Source organism: Phyllobates terribilis, unplaced genomic scaffold (genome assembly GCF_046119375.1).
Source record: "Phyllobates terribilis strain yellow unplaced genomic scaffold, ASM4611937v1 Scaffold_3__8_contigs__length_932513732, whole genome shotgun sequence".
NCBI lineage: Eukaryota > Metazoa > Chordata > Amphibia > Anura > Dendrobatidae > Phyllobates > Phyllobates terribilis.
The window spans coordinates 883,123,637-883,139,319 of NW_027362763.1; the positions used below are offsets into that span (position 1 = coordinate 883,123,637).

The following is a 15,683-nucleotide window of genomic DNA, read 5'->3' on the forward strand; positions in this document are numbered from 1 at the left end:
TGTCCTGAAATACACAGGCAGGGCAACTAAGTAGTGGCTCTGTAAGAAGCATTTCAAGGTCCTGGTGACCTAGCCAGTCTCCAGAACTGAATCCAATAGAAAATATCTGAAACTCAATGTTGTCTAGCAACAGCCCCAAACCCTGAAGTATCTGGAGAAGATCTGTATGGAGGAGTAGGCCAAAATCCCTACTGCAGTGTCTGTAAACTTGGTCAAGAACTACAGGAAATGTCTGACCATTGTAATTGCAAACAAAGTTTTCTGTACCAAATATTAAGTTCTGTTTTTCTACTGTATCAAATATTTCATACAATAAAATGCAAATGAATTATGTAAAAATCATACAATGTAATTTTCAGTTTTTTTTTTTTTTTTAAGATTCTGTCTCTCATAGGAGTGAACCTACAATAAAAATTGCAGACCTCTCCATTCTTTGTAGGTGTGAAAACTTGCAAAATCAGCAGTGTATCAAATACCATATTTTTCGGACTATAAGACGCACCTAGGTTTTAGAGGAGGAAAATAGGAAAAAATGTAAGCAAAAAATGTGGTCATGACGCACTGTTATGGGGGTTGGGGGGGGGGGAGGGGAGACTTGCTGCTGACATGACACTGCTATAGGGATAATAACCCCCAATTCTGTACTAATATCCCCCATCCTGGTGTATAATTTATTTAATGTGTATATGTATTTAATACATATACACACACATATATACCCATCCTGGTTTATATGACCCCCATCCTAATCCTGGTATGCATGGCTCCCCTCATCCCCATCCTCATATGCATGGCCCCCATCCCCATCCTGGTATACATGGCCCCCCCATCCCCATCCTGGTATGCATGGCCCCCCATTCTCATTCTAGTAAGAATGACTCCCCATCCTGGTATGCATGCCCCCCCATCCTGGAATGCAGGGCACCCCTCATCCCCATCCTGGTATGCATTGCTCCCCACCCCCTTCTTGGTATCCATGGCCCCTCATCCCCATCTTGTTAATAATGGCCACCCATCCTAGTATACATGGCTCCCCATTCCCATCCTGGTATGCATTGCCCCCTCATCCCCAATCCTGGTATGCACGGTCCCCCATCTCTGCACACATGAAAAAAATAAATAAAACACTTCTACTCACCTTTCTTCCCTCTGCTCCAGCGGAGCGTCCTGTTCTGTCAGCAGCTGATCTCAGCGTGCGAGCAGCGCATGACTTCACTGCCATGAGTCCTCACAATCTGATATCAGCTGTTGGGATATTCACCCCTCTCCACGCTGGGACTATGAGCGTGGAGAGGAGTGAATATTAATTTTCTTTAATAACGCACATTGTCAAATCGCAACCGCCGGCTTCCTGCTTCTGCTCGCCAATAATGCGTGCCCACTAATAAAGAGAATGAATATTCATTCCTCGCCATGCCCATGGGTGTGGGGAGGAGTGAATATTCATACTCTCTAATAGCGGGCACACAGGATCGCTGAGCCACTGCAGGAAGTGGGTGGCTGGGACTGACCATGTGCGCTATTAAGGAGAATGAATATTCCCTCCTCTCCACTCCCATGGGCGTGGAGAGGAGTGAATATTCAGTCTCTTTAGTAGCGGGCACATGTGATAGCTGCAGCAGCCGCCTACAGCTACTGCCTGTACTCCGCTCCTCCGCCACTGCTGCTCCCCCCACCACTCCACTATCCACAGGCAGAATGTATTATTCGGACTTTAAGATTCACCTCCCACTTTCCTCCAAAATGGAAAAAAGTGCGTCTTATAGTCTGAAAAATTTGGTATTTCTTTTCCCCTCATATAGACAAACCGCTCTGGGCTCCTGCTATTTCATCTGTATACTTGTTTATTATAAGGGACTTATGCTTGCCGTCCGGCCAGGATCTGTGGTATGTGCCACAATAATAGTACATCGCAGGGGCACATTTATAAGATTATCTCAACACAGGAACAGTTTTTTAAAAACATCCAATTGTGGAACTTGTTATTATCTCAAGATCTGTTTATTAAAATATTTTTTCATGGAAACAACCTCTTTAAAAATGGTGGCCTCAGGAAACAATGAGTAATACAAGTGGTAAATCACTGGAGATCAATGCGTGAGTGCAACCACAATTGGCAGTTGGGTTGTGTGAGGACCTCACTACACCTTTGTAGGATCAGGTTAAACATAGCCGATTTTCAAGTACGAGATTTCTTATCCAATAAGCTTACCCGTAAATAACACTTACCTGACCATCACATAAGCTGAGGTTAATACTTCTACGTTTCTCAACATTTTCTGAGGCCTGGCTATTCAACCTCTTTCTTCCACCTTTAACCTTTTGCTGAGAGCCATGCTGTGAATGTGGAATTTAAAAGACTTGCATAAATATATGCAATTATAGATGTAATTAATGAAAACATTGTAACAAAAAGTATTTTATCTCACAATATATACATGTAATAGACATATCCATAATATATATTAAAAAATAAGATGTACAGACCTGTTCAGAATCTTCCTCATCATCGGCGTCAGTCTGTTCTCCAGGCCGTAGATGCAACTTTTTGCTGTTATAGGTATGCTGAAAAAACTCCTGTGAGTTGCTCATATCAGTACTCTGAGACAGCGCCGCTTTTCTCATTCCAGGGCTCAGGAGCATATCCCTTGATCCTAGTTTAGCTGCTTGACAAAGCAAATTGCCCTGCATGCTAATACGCTGAAATATAGAAATACAAAAATATTCTCCGATATAAAGAATTTCCATCTAAAATAATTTTTATATGAAAGAAATTAACATAAAAAGCGTCCCTAAATACTATTTATGGTCCCTTATTGACATCTGGCTAGTAGAACTCTTAGACTTAAAGGGCACACCTACAAATCACTGATAAGTTGATCAAAAGCCTGGTGTTTGCCTAGGCCCTACAACCCCCTCCTGCCCTCCAAGCAACGCGTGCACATAGTTTTTGTGGTTCGAAACCATTTTTATTCAAATTTTCTAGACGGTTTATGGAACTAATAGGGGGCTTGAGAAAGGTGGTAGAGTCCCTCAAAATTTTTCATGTGTGTGATAATGTGCTCATGCCAACTCCTATCGGTATCCTGGAGAATTTTGGATTTTCTGGAGTGGGTCAAGGTGTGTGAAGCGGGCTCAGGAGCTGAGCCCACTCCACACAAGACATATCAACTAAATTAAATATCCAGCATCTATGTCTAAAGGCAGTGGCTGGAGTGAAGCTGTCTCTGCTGCTGTTAACAATTTAGATGCTGCTGTCAATATCTTACATTGGCATTTAAATGCCGCTGTTGCAAGTATTTACATGCACCAGCTTACATTGGCTCCAGCTGATGCGATCACGGGGAATTAATAGGTTACTATCGCAGTCGGGGTCCTACTGAATGCTCCTATCTGCTGCCATCTTGATACTCCTGTGAATCTCATGTTTTCATTTGAGACCATTATTTAGAACATATACTGCACTACTGTGGTATAGCTTATATATACTGTAGTATCAGCGATCAAATGATAACTAGTACAAAAAAATAAAAATTAAAAAAAAAATGTAAAAAAATATATAAAAATTAGAAACATTTTTCCCAATTAAAAATAATAAAAAAACAAAACAAAACATATCTAGTATCGCTGCATGTTTAAAAGTCAAAATATAAAATTTACCCATATGTTTAATTTCAGAAAAGAAAAAAAAAATCAAAAACGCCAGAATTGTGTTTTTTTGGGCATCTTTGGGCATCTTACGCCCCCCAAAAAATATAAGAAGAAGTAATCAAAACGTCAAATCTGTTCCAAATGGTGTTTGTAAAACCATCAGTTCACCTTGCCAAAAAAAAGCCCTCACACAGGTCCATCGACAAAAAAAAACCCCAAACATTATAGGTCTTGCAAAAAGACGACAAATCAAAATTATTTCTTTTTCCAAACTTTTGAATTTTTTTCACCACTTAAATAAGAAAAAAATGTTTGTAAGTTTGGCATGATAGTAATCATACGGATCTGGAGAATCATATTTCATAGTAATTTTTGTCGCACATTGAACATCGTAAAAACAAAACCTATGGCAAAATTTTATTTTTTTCACCATTTCATCCTGTCGCCAGGTGTTTGCTACCCTATGTGAGAGCAGCATGATGTCGAGACAGAGACCCTGCTGACTGATTCCCTTTCAGTAAATTCTGTGGTAAAATGAATGGTGTCATCCTAAACTACAACATAGCCTGAAAAAAAAATTAGGAAAAAGTTATGCCGCTCGGAAGGAGGAGAGGCAAAGATGAAAGTAGAAAAATGGACTAAGTTCTGACCCATGGACTGGTACAATGCTATAGAATAAGTTTCTTATACTGTCTCTGTGGGTCAAATGTGAATATTACCATAATGGCTGAGAGTTTTACATAAATGAAAAAAGTTTTGCATTAAATATACCGCATTGCTTGGTTTTGTTTTGCCAGTAATTGGTAAATTACCTTCTGAACTTCAGGGCTCACATCTGAAAAAATAAAAATTAAACAAAGTCAAGAAAATAAAATATATGACAACCATTTTTCCTCATGTATCTACATATATCTGCTATGAACTTACCATTTGGTTTCATGACTTTATGTATATTAGATGACGGTTCTGAAAAAACAATGTCAAAGCAACAATATTAAAATGTTTTCTTCTACTCCAATCTATATATATATAATCATCTTAGTCCGTCCGTCCGGGAAATCCCGCGTCGCTCATTGGTCCGGCAGCGGCCAATCAGCGACGCAGGATTTCTGAAAAAAGATGGCGGCCATTAGCGGCTCATCTGCGGGACGGAGATGCAGCCGGGAGATGACCGGCGCAAGGCGATCATCTCCCGGCCGGTAGCAGAAGGACCTCGACCGCCGGAGCCGCTGACCTCCATGCGGAAGGGATGACTGGGGAGCGGCGCTGCGGGTCGGGATACTTCTGCTGCAAGCAGTCGCTCATCTCCCGTCTTCTCGCAGCAGAAGTACCCGCACAGGCAGTGCCGCTCCCCGGTCCTCACCAATACGATTCCGCTCCCAGGTCCTCACCAATACGATTCGCCGATTGGTCGCGCTCTCCGGCCACGACCAATCAGTGATCTTGCTGCAAAAGTTAAACACCGCTGTGCTGATTGGTCGCGGCCGCTGCCCGCGACCAATCACCGATTTGGGCGCCACATTTAAATAGCGGCCGCGACCAATCACCGATCTTGGTGCCACATTTAAATACAGCTGTGCTGATTGGGCGCGGACACCAGCCGCGACCAATCAGCGAGATTGGCGCCAAATTTAAACAACGCTCTGCTGATTGGTCGCGGATGCCAGCCGACCGCAACCAATCAGCGAGATTGGCGCCAAATTTAAACAAAGCTCTGATCTCCCGACGGCAAGTGTGAACGGAGGACCGAGGAGCGGCGCCGCCGGTCGGGATGCTTCTGCTGCGAGCAGCTGCTCATCTCCCAGCTGCTCGCAGCGGAAGTACCCGCACAGGCAGCGCCGCTCCCCGGTCCTCACTAATACGACGTTGATTGGTTGCGGCCGCCGGCCGCGACCAATCAGCGATATGGGCGTCAAATTTAAACCCCACTCTGCTGATTGGACACGGTGGCCGGCCGCGACCAATCAGCGATTTTGGTGCCAAATTGAAACAACGCTCTGCTGATTGGTCGCGCACGGGGGTCGCGACCAATCAGCAATTTTGGCACCAAATTTTAACACCGCTCTGCTGATTAGTCGCAACAACCGGCCGTGACCAATCAGCGATATTGTCGCCAAATTTAAACACCGCTCTGCTGATTGCGCCCGGTCGGCCACATACATATTCTAGAATACCCGATGCGTTAGAATCGGGCCACCATCTAGTACTACTATATTGACCTTAGAAGAAGATATCCCTCCTCACCTAGCTGCCTAATTTCCAGTATAGAAAAAACAGAACCTTTACTTATGAAAGAATCATTTATTAGATTAGCCATCATAGCAGATTACTGCAAATTCACTCATCAAAAGGTTCATCAAGAAGGCCTAAAAACATGTTAAACATGAATTTGTTTATCTGGGTGTGAAACAATGGTTTACTGTCCTTGGGTTAGGCCATCAAATATCAGAATGGTAGGGGTGCCAAGTGTTGGAGTCCAACCAATCAGCTGTACACATTGAAAGAGGAAGACAAGCACAGCTCCATTTAAGGTGTAGCAGCCACTTCCAGGTACTGCAGATCAGGTCTTATTTAAAGGGGTTTTCCCACAAAGGAAGTTAATTTTAATCAATGTTTTAATAAATACAGTAGATCTTTTAATAATAATAAGTTCCACAATTGAATGTGTTTAAAAAATGTAACGGTGCTGGGATAATCTTATAAATGAGCTCCTGCTGTGTACTGTGTAATGGCCGTGTCTGACCATGCAGGAACATGAGCATGGTCTGATCATACCGCAGCTTCTGGGCAGGGGAGGAAGCAAAAGAGTATACAGACAGCACAGCACGGGATCACAGCGGATTCTTTCTTTCAGGTAAAACGTTGCTTAAAAACAGGCAGTGAAATGTTTTGCTGCATTAAAAAAAAGGTGCGATCTCATGCTATAATGCCTGTATACTCATTTGCTTCCTCCCATGCCCAGGAGCTGTGGTATGATCAGATCATGTTCCTGCACAGTCAGACACAACCATTACACAGTACATAGCAGGGGCACATTTATAAGATTATCTCAGCACAGGAACATTTGTTTTTAAACACATCCAATTGTGGAACTTATTTTTATTCCAAGATTTATTAATTGAAATGTACTTTTATTTGTGAGAAAATCCCTTTAACATGAATAAGAGCATGTTCGCTGTTTTCAGCATCAGATATTACACAATGGACAGACCCATATTTCTCAGCTTTATTCAATACCAGTGGAGCCAATAAAAGCCGATCTTGGGGATGGCGGGTGTCATCTGATCTGATTTTGATGACCGATCCTGAAGATAGATCATTTATATTACATGCCCAGACAACCTCATTAAGCCTGCAGTGAAGGAAACCTGTATTGTAGTTCCTCCAAATAGATGGCAATTAGAAATGAGGGAATCGATTTGGTGACGCACAGATGACCTCACGCCAATCCAACTAATCAAAAGCCATGCTGGGCATAATGGAAGCCAAGCCTCCCGAGCTGGTTGATGGATTGCAGTCCCGTGAATCGAGCCTCCCATTTCCAGTAGCAAAAATGTCATGCAGATCATGACCATTATCCTTTCTTATTCTGTACCTTATGACAAGTTAATCACTCCTAGTACATATTTTTATTCAATAGATAGTGAAATAGCATTAATTCGTAGATCTCAGTACTATTCCCCACACACAGTTACATATAATACCTTACTCTGATAAACAGATTTACTGGCTTGACGTAACTAAATCTAGAGTCTTGTTTAACCAGTTTATTGCTTACTGTATACAAGAACATATGCTGCTTTTGGACAGTCATACCATGTAGTGTTGAGCCACCCCCGTAGTGTTCGGGTTCGGTTCGGTTCGTCGAACACCGGGATGTTCGAGGAACTGTTCGTTGAACTGTTCGTCGAACACCTTAGAACACCGTCGAACACCGTTAAAACCAATGGCAGGCAAACAAAAACACATAGGAACACATAGAAAACACCTTCAAAGGTGTCCAAAAGCTGACAAACTGCTCAGAAGACGCTTTCTTTAAAAAAGCCGGCCGGCAATTCAGCAGCGGCATACACCGGTACCCGACAACTTAGACATGAAGGAATAGAGCATCACACATAGATTAGATAGATAGAAACATGTCAGTCACATATATATGAAGTACAGTGACAGTGTTGCTTACTGTACTTGTCATTTAGTGTAAAGGATTTATTAAAAAATATAATAGTGTTTTCGTGCACCGTCTCTTTAAAAAAGCCGGCCGGCAATTCAGCATCTGTACCCGACAATTTATAACAGACAGAATAGAGCTTCACACATAGATTAGATAGATAGAAACATGTCAGTCACATATATATGAAGTACTGTGACAGTGTTGCTTACTGTACTTGTCATTTACTGCAAAGAATTTATTTAAAAAAATAATAGTGTTTTCATGCACCGTCTCTTTAAAAAAGCCGGCTGGCAATTCAGCATCTGTACCCGACAATTTAGAATAGAAGGAATAGAGAATCACACATAGATTAGATAGATAGAAACATGTCAGCCACATATATACGAAGTACAGTGACAGTGTTGATTACTGTACTTGTCATTTAGTGTAAAGGATTTATTAAAAAATATAATAGTGTTTTCGTGCACCGTCTCTTTAAAAAAGCCGGCCGGCAATTCAGCAGCGGTACCCGACAATTTATAACAGACAGAATAGAGCTTCACACATAGATTAGATAGATAGAAATATGTCAGTCACATATATATGAAGTACTGTGACAGTGTTGCTTACTGTACTTGTCATTTACTGCAAAGGATTTATTAAAAAAAATAATAGTGTTTTCATGCACCGTCTCTTTAAAAAAGCCGGCCGGCAATTCAGCATCTGTACCCGACAATTTATAACAGACAGAATAGAGCTTCACACATAGATTAGATAGATAGAAACATGTCAGTCACATATATAATAAGTAGAGATGAGCGTTGTTCTACTCGAACTGTTCGCCAATCTCAAATTCGAGCTGTTTTGGGCGGTGTTCGAGCCGGTCGGCGAACACGAACAATTTGAGAAAAATTCGGCTGTTCGAGGTTATGTTCGATAACTGTTCGTGCACCAAAATCATAACTGGATTTTTTCTCAGTAATGATGAAAATTAATGTTAATACGCAGTTTGAGTGTATAGCGGGGCGGGGGGAGGGGCAGGGGATGGATCTCTGCAGGAACAATGAAGATCTCCATTTTTTTTTCTCTTTCCCGCATTTGCAGTGGGGAGGTGCAATCTGTCAGCCTATCAGCAGCGCACACACGGAGCGAAGTGCTTTTTTTCACACAAGCAAGGGCATGTGTGATTGGCAGTGTATGTCACATGTCCTTGCCCTATAAGACCAAGCCATTTTCCCCGTCGCCACCATTTTCTCACTGCTGCAGCTGCGTGTTAGACGGCACCGCTGTTGCTGTGTGCGCTATACCTTGTTAATTTCAAGCCAATTTTCGCACAAATCTACAGATAGCTTGGGAGTAGGGAATAGTTGTGATTGCAGTCCTTTTAAGGACTAGGTTACAGCATTTCCTACGACTTTTATCAGGCAGGTCTGTGCTCTTAAATAGATAGATTGTGGGAGTAAAGACTAATTGTAATTGGAGTCCTTTTCAGGACTAGGTTACATCAGTTCCTATCAGTTTTTGCCAGGCAGGTCTGTGCCAGTGCTGTGCAAGTTTTTTTCACAGCATTTGGCTGAATCTAGCAAAGCTAATCCTTTTTGGCCTATTGCAGAGTGTGTTAGTCAGTGGAGTAGCCTATCTGTGTTGCAAGATATACCACCTGTGTATAGAATACCAATTTTTTTACTGCACCTAGTGAAGTAAAATCTTTTGGGCATAGCATCATTCTATTAGTCCATCTATACTGACCTCCATCAGGTTGCAAACTGAATATAATTTTTTTCTGCATCTAGCTCTGAAAAAATATTTGGGCTTCTAGCAGTGTGTGGGACTTGGTCTATTAGTCCATCTATACTGACCTCCATCAGGTTGCAAATTAAAAATAATTTTTTTCTGCATCTAGCTCTGAAAAAATATTTGGGCTTCTAGCAGTGTGTGGGACTTGGTCTATTAGTCCATCTATACTGACCTCCATCAGGTTGCAAATTAAAAATAATTTTTTTCTGCATCTAGCTCTGAAAAAATATTTGGGCTTCTAGCAGTGTGTGGGACTTGGTCTATTAGTCCATCTATACTGACCTCCATCAGGTTGCAAATTAAAAATAATTTTTTTCTGCATCTAGCTCTGAAAAAATATTTGGGCTTCTAGCAGTGTGTGGGACTTGGTCTATTAGTCCATCTATACTGACCTCCATCAGGTTGCAAATTGAATAAAAAAAATTTCTGCATCTAGCTCTGAAAAAATATTTGGGCTTCTAGCAGTGTGTGGGACTTGTTCTATTAGTCTTTCTATACTGACGTCCAGCAGGTTGCAAATTGAATATAATTTTTTTCTGCATCTAGCTCTGAAAAAATATTTGGGCTTCTAGCGGTGTGTGGGACTTGGTCTATTAGTCCATCTATACTGACCTCCATCAGGTTGCAAATTAAAAATAATTTTTTTCTGCATCTAGCTCTGAAAAAATATTTGGGCTTCTAGCAGTGTGTGGGACTTGGTCTATTAGTCTATCTATACTGACCTCCATCAGGTTGCAAATTAAAAATAATTTTTTTCTGCATCTAACCCAGCCAATAGTTTTGGCCTAATACCACAGTTTGGCCACTCAGCTCTGCTCGGTTACCATCCATTGTTTTTTTGTGCAAACAACTCCAGAGTTGTGAATTAGTTAACCACCAAAATGAGTGGAAAAAGGCCTGCTGCTGGTGGAAAGGGGAATAGGCGTGTTGGGAAGGGGAAAAAAGGTTGTGTCCGTGGGGTAGGTGCAGAAGAAAGACCATCTTCCAGCCAAACAAAAATGTCTACTTCTTTTAGCGGACAATGTGATAAGATCCCTTTCTTACGGCCACGCCAATCGCTACAAATTCCAGATGAGGCACAAAAACAGCAAGTGCTTCAACGGATATCAAGTGCTCCTTTAAGTGGGCTCTCCTCCACATCAACTTCAACATCACAAATACTCCAGTCCTCAAAGGTGTCACCCAAATCGCACTTGCTTCCTCACAGCTCCCAAATCTCCAGCTGCCCGTCTGAGTATGAGGTAGAACAGATGGTTGAGTCTGCAGAGCTGTTTACTCATACTATAGCCTGGGAATCAGAGGTCGACTCCAGCGCTTCTGTGAATCCAGACGAGGAAATGATCTGCACTGATGCCCAGAATCTTTATGAGTCGGATCCAGGACCAGACGCAGAAGGTTCTGACCATAATGTAGACCCTCATTCCCAAACTGTAACTCCTGTTGGTGGAGACAATGAGGAAGACGATGATAAGACTCAAATACCTGATTGGAGCGACAACTTTAGTTTTTTGTCAGGGCAGGAACAGGTTGGCTCTGAGGACGACGGGTGTGATAACGCACAGGGTGATGATGATGAGGTCGGAGATCCCACTTACTGTCAACCCACAGTCAGCCAAGAGATGAGGTCAGCAGAGGAGGTGGAGGAAGATGCTAGTGACGACGAGGTCAGGTTGCGCCTTCCTGGACAGAGACGTAGTACTGGAAGCACGTCAACAACTGCATCCTCAAACACAACTCTGCCTCTCACCACAAGTCGTGGTGGCTCTTCAGGTCGCATGGGTGCTAAGCCTTGCATAGCCTGGGCATTTTTTCAGATCGATAAAGATGACCCAACTCGTGTTATCTGTAACATTTGTCAGCAAAAGCTAAGTAGAGGCCAAAAAATACATAGTTTGAGTACTTCATGCATGAACCGGCACATGGACATGAAGCATAAGTTGCAGTGGGAAGCTCAGTGTGCTACAATGCGGTCTAGCCGGCCGGGCCAACCACCGTCTGCCATATCTTGTGCATCCGCGGCCTCTTCATCCTCTGTGACTGGGGGGACAGCAGTCACACCTGTTTTGGGGCGCAGACCTGCCACCTCTTTACCCGCAACAGCCAGCGTGATTGGCAGGTCATCATTTTCTTTGGAGGTGGTAACACCAGCTGGTCTTGAGCGCTGTCCGACATCGATAGCACCACCTTTGGATCAAGGCAACCTAACATGTCCGCCTGCATCTTCCTCACAGACCGGCAGTTTGCCGGGGACACCCTTATCAACCCCGTCTAAGCACAATAGCCAGCCCTCGGTCCCTCAGATGTGGACAAGTAAAAGACCATTTCCTCCTAGCCATGAGAAAGCTAAGAGGTTGAATTTCACCATCTGCAAGCTCTTGGCTACAGAAATGCTGCCTTTCCGCCTGGTGGACACAGAGGATTTTCGAGACCTTATGTCCGTCGCAGTGCCCCAGTACCAGATGCCCAGTCGGCACTACTTCTCAAAGAAAGGTGTGCCTGCGCTCCACCAGCATGTCGCACACAACATCACCGCTTCTTTGAGAAACTCTGTGTGTGACAGGGTGCATTTCACCACAGACACTTGGACGAGTAGGCATGGACAGGGGCGTTACATGTCGCTGACTGGGCACTGGGTAACTATGGTGACAGCAGGACAAGGGGCTGCTGTCCAAGTCTTGCCGTCCCCACGAGTTGTGCGTCAATCCTCTTTATGTAATTTTTCCTCCACTGCTTCTGCCTCCTCAACCTCCTCTCGGTCTTCCACCTGCACCCAAAGCCTGTCTGGTCATGCCACAAGCTTTCTAACTGCGCAGAAGGGATCCTGCACACCTCCTTACTATGCTGGCAGTAGGGCTCAACGTCATCAGGCGGTTTTTACATTGAAATGTCTGGGAAATGTGAGTCACACAGCTGAGGAGTTGTGGTCAGCTCTGGAGAACCAATTTCATGAATGGTTGTCTCCACTGGACCTGAAACCAGGGAAGGCCGTGTGCGACAATGCTGCAAACCTGGGTGCGGCCCTTCGCCGGGGCAATGTCACACACGTGCCTTGTATGGCTCACGTGTTGAACCTGGTTGTCCAGCAATTTTTAGCCCACTATCCCGGACTAGATGGCCTTCTGCAGAGGGCACGGTCGCTGTGTGTTCACTTCCGCCGTTCGCATCCCGCAGCTCAGCGACTTACATCTCTACAGAAGTCGTTGGGCCTGCCACTTCACCGGCTAAAATGCGATGTGCCTACCCGGTGGAATTCAACTCTGCACATGTTGCAGCGACTGTGGCAGCACCGACAAGCCCTGGTGCAATACGTTCTGACGTATAGCCTGGGCCAACGAGATTCAGAGGTGGGGCAAATCACGCTGGAGGAGTGGTCTCAGATCAGGGACCTATGCACCCTTCTGCACAGTTTTGAAATGGCGACGAAGATGTTTAGTGCTGACGATGCCATTATCAGCATGACTATTCCGGTGATTTACATGCTGGAGCACATGTTAAACAGAATTCGGAGTCAGGTGGTGGCACAAGAGGAGGTGGAGGAAGTAGAGGAGGAGGAGTTGTATGCGGAAGGGCTAACATCTGCAAGGTCCAGACGGTCGGCAGCACCAAGGCGGCAGGCATGTGAGGGTGGGGGAGATGATTTTACCAGGGCGCATGGTAGCAGCCAAACTAGTGAGGAAGGTGCAGGAGCCCAGGAAGAAGTGGAGGACGAACTGATGGAAGACTCATCAGATGAGGGAGACCTTGATCACATTTCTGTTGTGCGAGGTTGGGGGGAGAGGACAGAGGAAGGAAGCATGATTGCTACCTCGCCACCAACACAACAGGGACTTGGTGCTCCTGGATGCGCAACACACATGAGTGCCTTCTTGCTGCACTACCTGCAACATGACCCTCGAATTGTGAGAATTAGAAATAATCCTGACTACTGGGTTGCCACACTGTTAGATCCCCGGTACAAAAGTAAATTTGCAGAAATTATTCCTGCCATAGAAAGGGATGCACGCATGCAGGAGTATCAGCAGAGACTGTTGCAGAATCTTACATGTGCTTTTCCACAAAATACCAGTGGTGCACGTAGTGAATCTCACAGTTCCAACTTGCCAACCGTGGGACCGTCAAGTGTTCAGCACTCAAACCGTAACAGAACCACAGTATCTGCTGGTAACATCAATTTTGCGGAATCATTTCACCACTTTTTTAGCCCATCCTTTGCAAGGCCACAGGAGACAAGAAGTCTGACACATAGTCAACGCCTAGAGACGATGGTACAGGAGTATCTCCAAGTAAACATTGAAGCCACGACTGTGTCACTGGACCCTTGCTCTTTTTGGGCTTCCAATCTGGATAAATGGCCGGAGCTAGCCACTTACGCCTTGGAGATCTTGTCATGCCCCGCAGCCAGCGTTCTGTCTGAATGTGTGTTCAGCGCTGCTGGTGGTGTGCTGACAGATAAGCGCATGCGGCTCTCCACTGATAATGTAGACAGACTCACGTTCATAAAGATGAACAAATCATGGATCCGAAACAACTTTTCTACCCCTGTGTCATCCTGGGGAGAGTAAAAGCTTGATGATTGGTTAAAATCACCCTACCAACCGTTTTAAGCTTTCAAATTACTAATCATGTTTATCTGTATCTTGACTGGAAAATAATTTGGGCTTTGTAGCAGTGTGCAGCACTGATCCTATTAGGCCATCTATAATAAGCTTCACCAGATTTAAAATTAAAAATAATTTTTAGCTGCATCTAGCCCGGAAAATAATTTTGGGGCTCCGAGATGCGCAAGACACATAAGTGCCTTCTTGCTGCACTACCTGCAGCATGACCCTCATATTGTCAGAATTCGAAGTAATCATGACTACTGGGTTGCCACACTCTTAGATCCCCCAAACTTTTCGATCAACCTTTTCATTTTAATAAAGACCAAAAAAATGGTCATTTTTGAAATTATAAGCATTAGCAGGTTGTTAGAAACTGAAATCAAACAGTTTTCAACTCAAAACTTTATTCTAGGTGATGTTACATTTTCACATAGGACCCCTTGTTCGAAAGGAGCTTCTGAACTCTCTCGTCCATTGAATTTGTCAGGTTTTGGATGGTTTCTGCTTCAATTGTTTTGCATGAGGACAGAATACCCTCCCAGAGCTGTTGCTTAGATGTGAACTGCCTCCCGCCATCATAGACACTCCTTTTAATGATGCTCCAAAGGTTCTGAATGGGGTAGAGGTCAGGGGAGCATGGGGGTCACACCATAAGTTTGTCCCCTTTTATGCCCATATCAGCCAGAGATGCAGATGTTTTATGTGCAGCATGAGATGGTGCATTATCATGCAGAAAAATGATCTTGCTGTGAAATACACGGTTCTTCTTCTTGAACCATGGCAGGAAGTGCTGTTTGAGAAAATCCACATACATTATGGAGTTCATCTTTAGCGCCTTCAGGGATCCTAAAGGGGCCGACAATCTCTCTCCCCATGATTCCAGCCCAAAACATTACTCCACCTCCTCCTTGTTGGCGCTGTAGCCGTGTTTGCGTGGGGTGTCCATCAACCAGCCATCCTCCACTCCATTCATCTGGACCATCGAGCGCTGCACGGCACTCATCCGTGAACAAAACAGTTTTGAAATCAGTCTTCATGTAATGTTTGGCCCACTGGAGCCGTTTCTGCTTGTGTGAAGTGGATAGAGGAGGTCGACAGGATGGCATATGCACAGCTGCAAACCTCTGAAGGACCCTGCATCTTGTTGTTCGGGGGACGTTGGAGGCACAAGCAGCTTCAAAAACTTGTCTGCTGCTATGACAAGGCTTTTTTGCTGCTGCTGTTTCAACCTGACGTAATTGCCTGTAGGAAAGAGTCCTCAATTTGCCCTTATCAGCACGCACACGTGTGTACTGTGAATCAGCTACATACTTCTTGATTGCCAAGACACTTCATCCTGATCATCGCACAATGTTGATTGTAGTCATGCCTTGACCTAAACACTCCACAATTTGTTGCTTCTCAGCAGCCGACACATCCTTTTTCTTTCCCATTTTGGCAGAAAATGTAGGCTGCTTAATAATGTGAGAGAGCCTTCTTATGTA

At 44.0% G+C, this 15,683-nt stretch overlaps 1 protein-coding gene across 5 annotated transcripts in view; it reads right to left on the minus strand.

Moving 5' to 3' along the window:
• Positions 1–15,683, minus strand: part of PLEKHG1 (pleckstrin homology and RhoGEF domain containing G1) — a 276,017-nt gene that overhangs the window by 8,074 nt on the left and 252,260 nt on the right. For all 5 annotated transcript variants that reach the window (XM_073672679.1, XM_073672678.1, XM_073672674.1 and 2 more), the window contains 4 exons: positions 4,579–4,617; positions 4,464–4,486; positions 2,488–2,700; positions 2,230–2,337 (listed from right to left, as the gene is read on the minus strand). In XM_073672679.1, the coding sequence (XP_073528780.1) occupies positions 2,230–2,337; positions 2,488–2,700; positions 4,464–4,486; positions 4,579–4,617 (383 nt within the window). The remainder of the gene's footprint in view (positions 1–2,229; positions 2,338–2,487; positions 2,701–4,463; positions 4,487–4,578; positions 4,618–15,683) is intronic.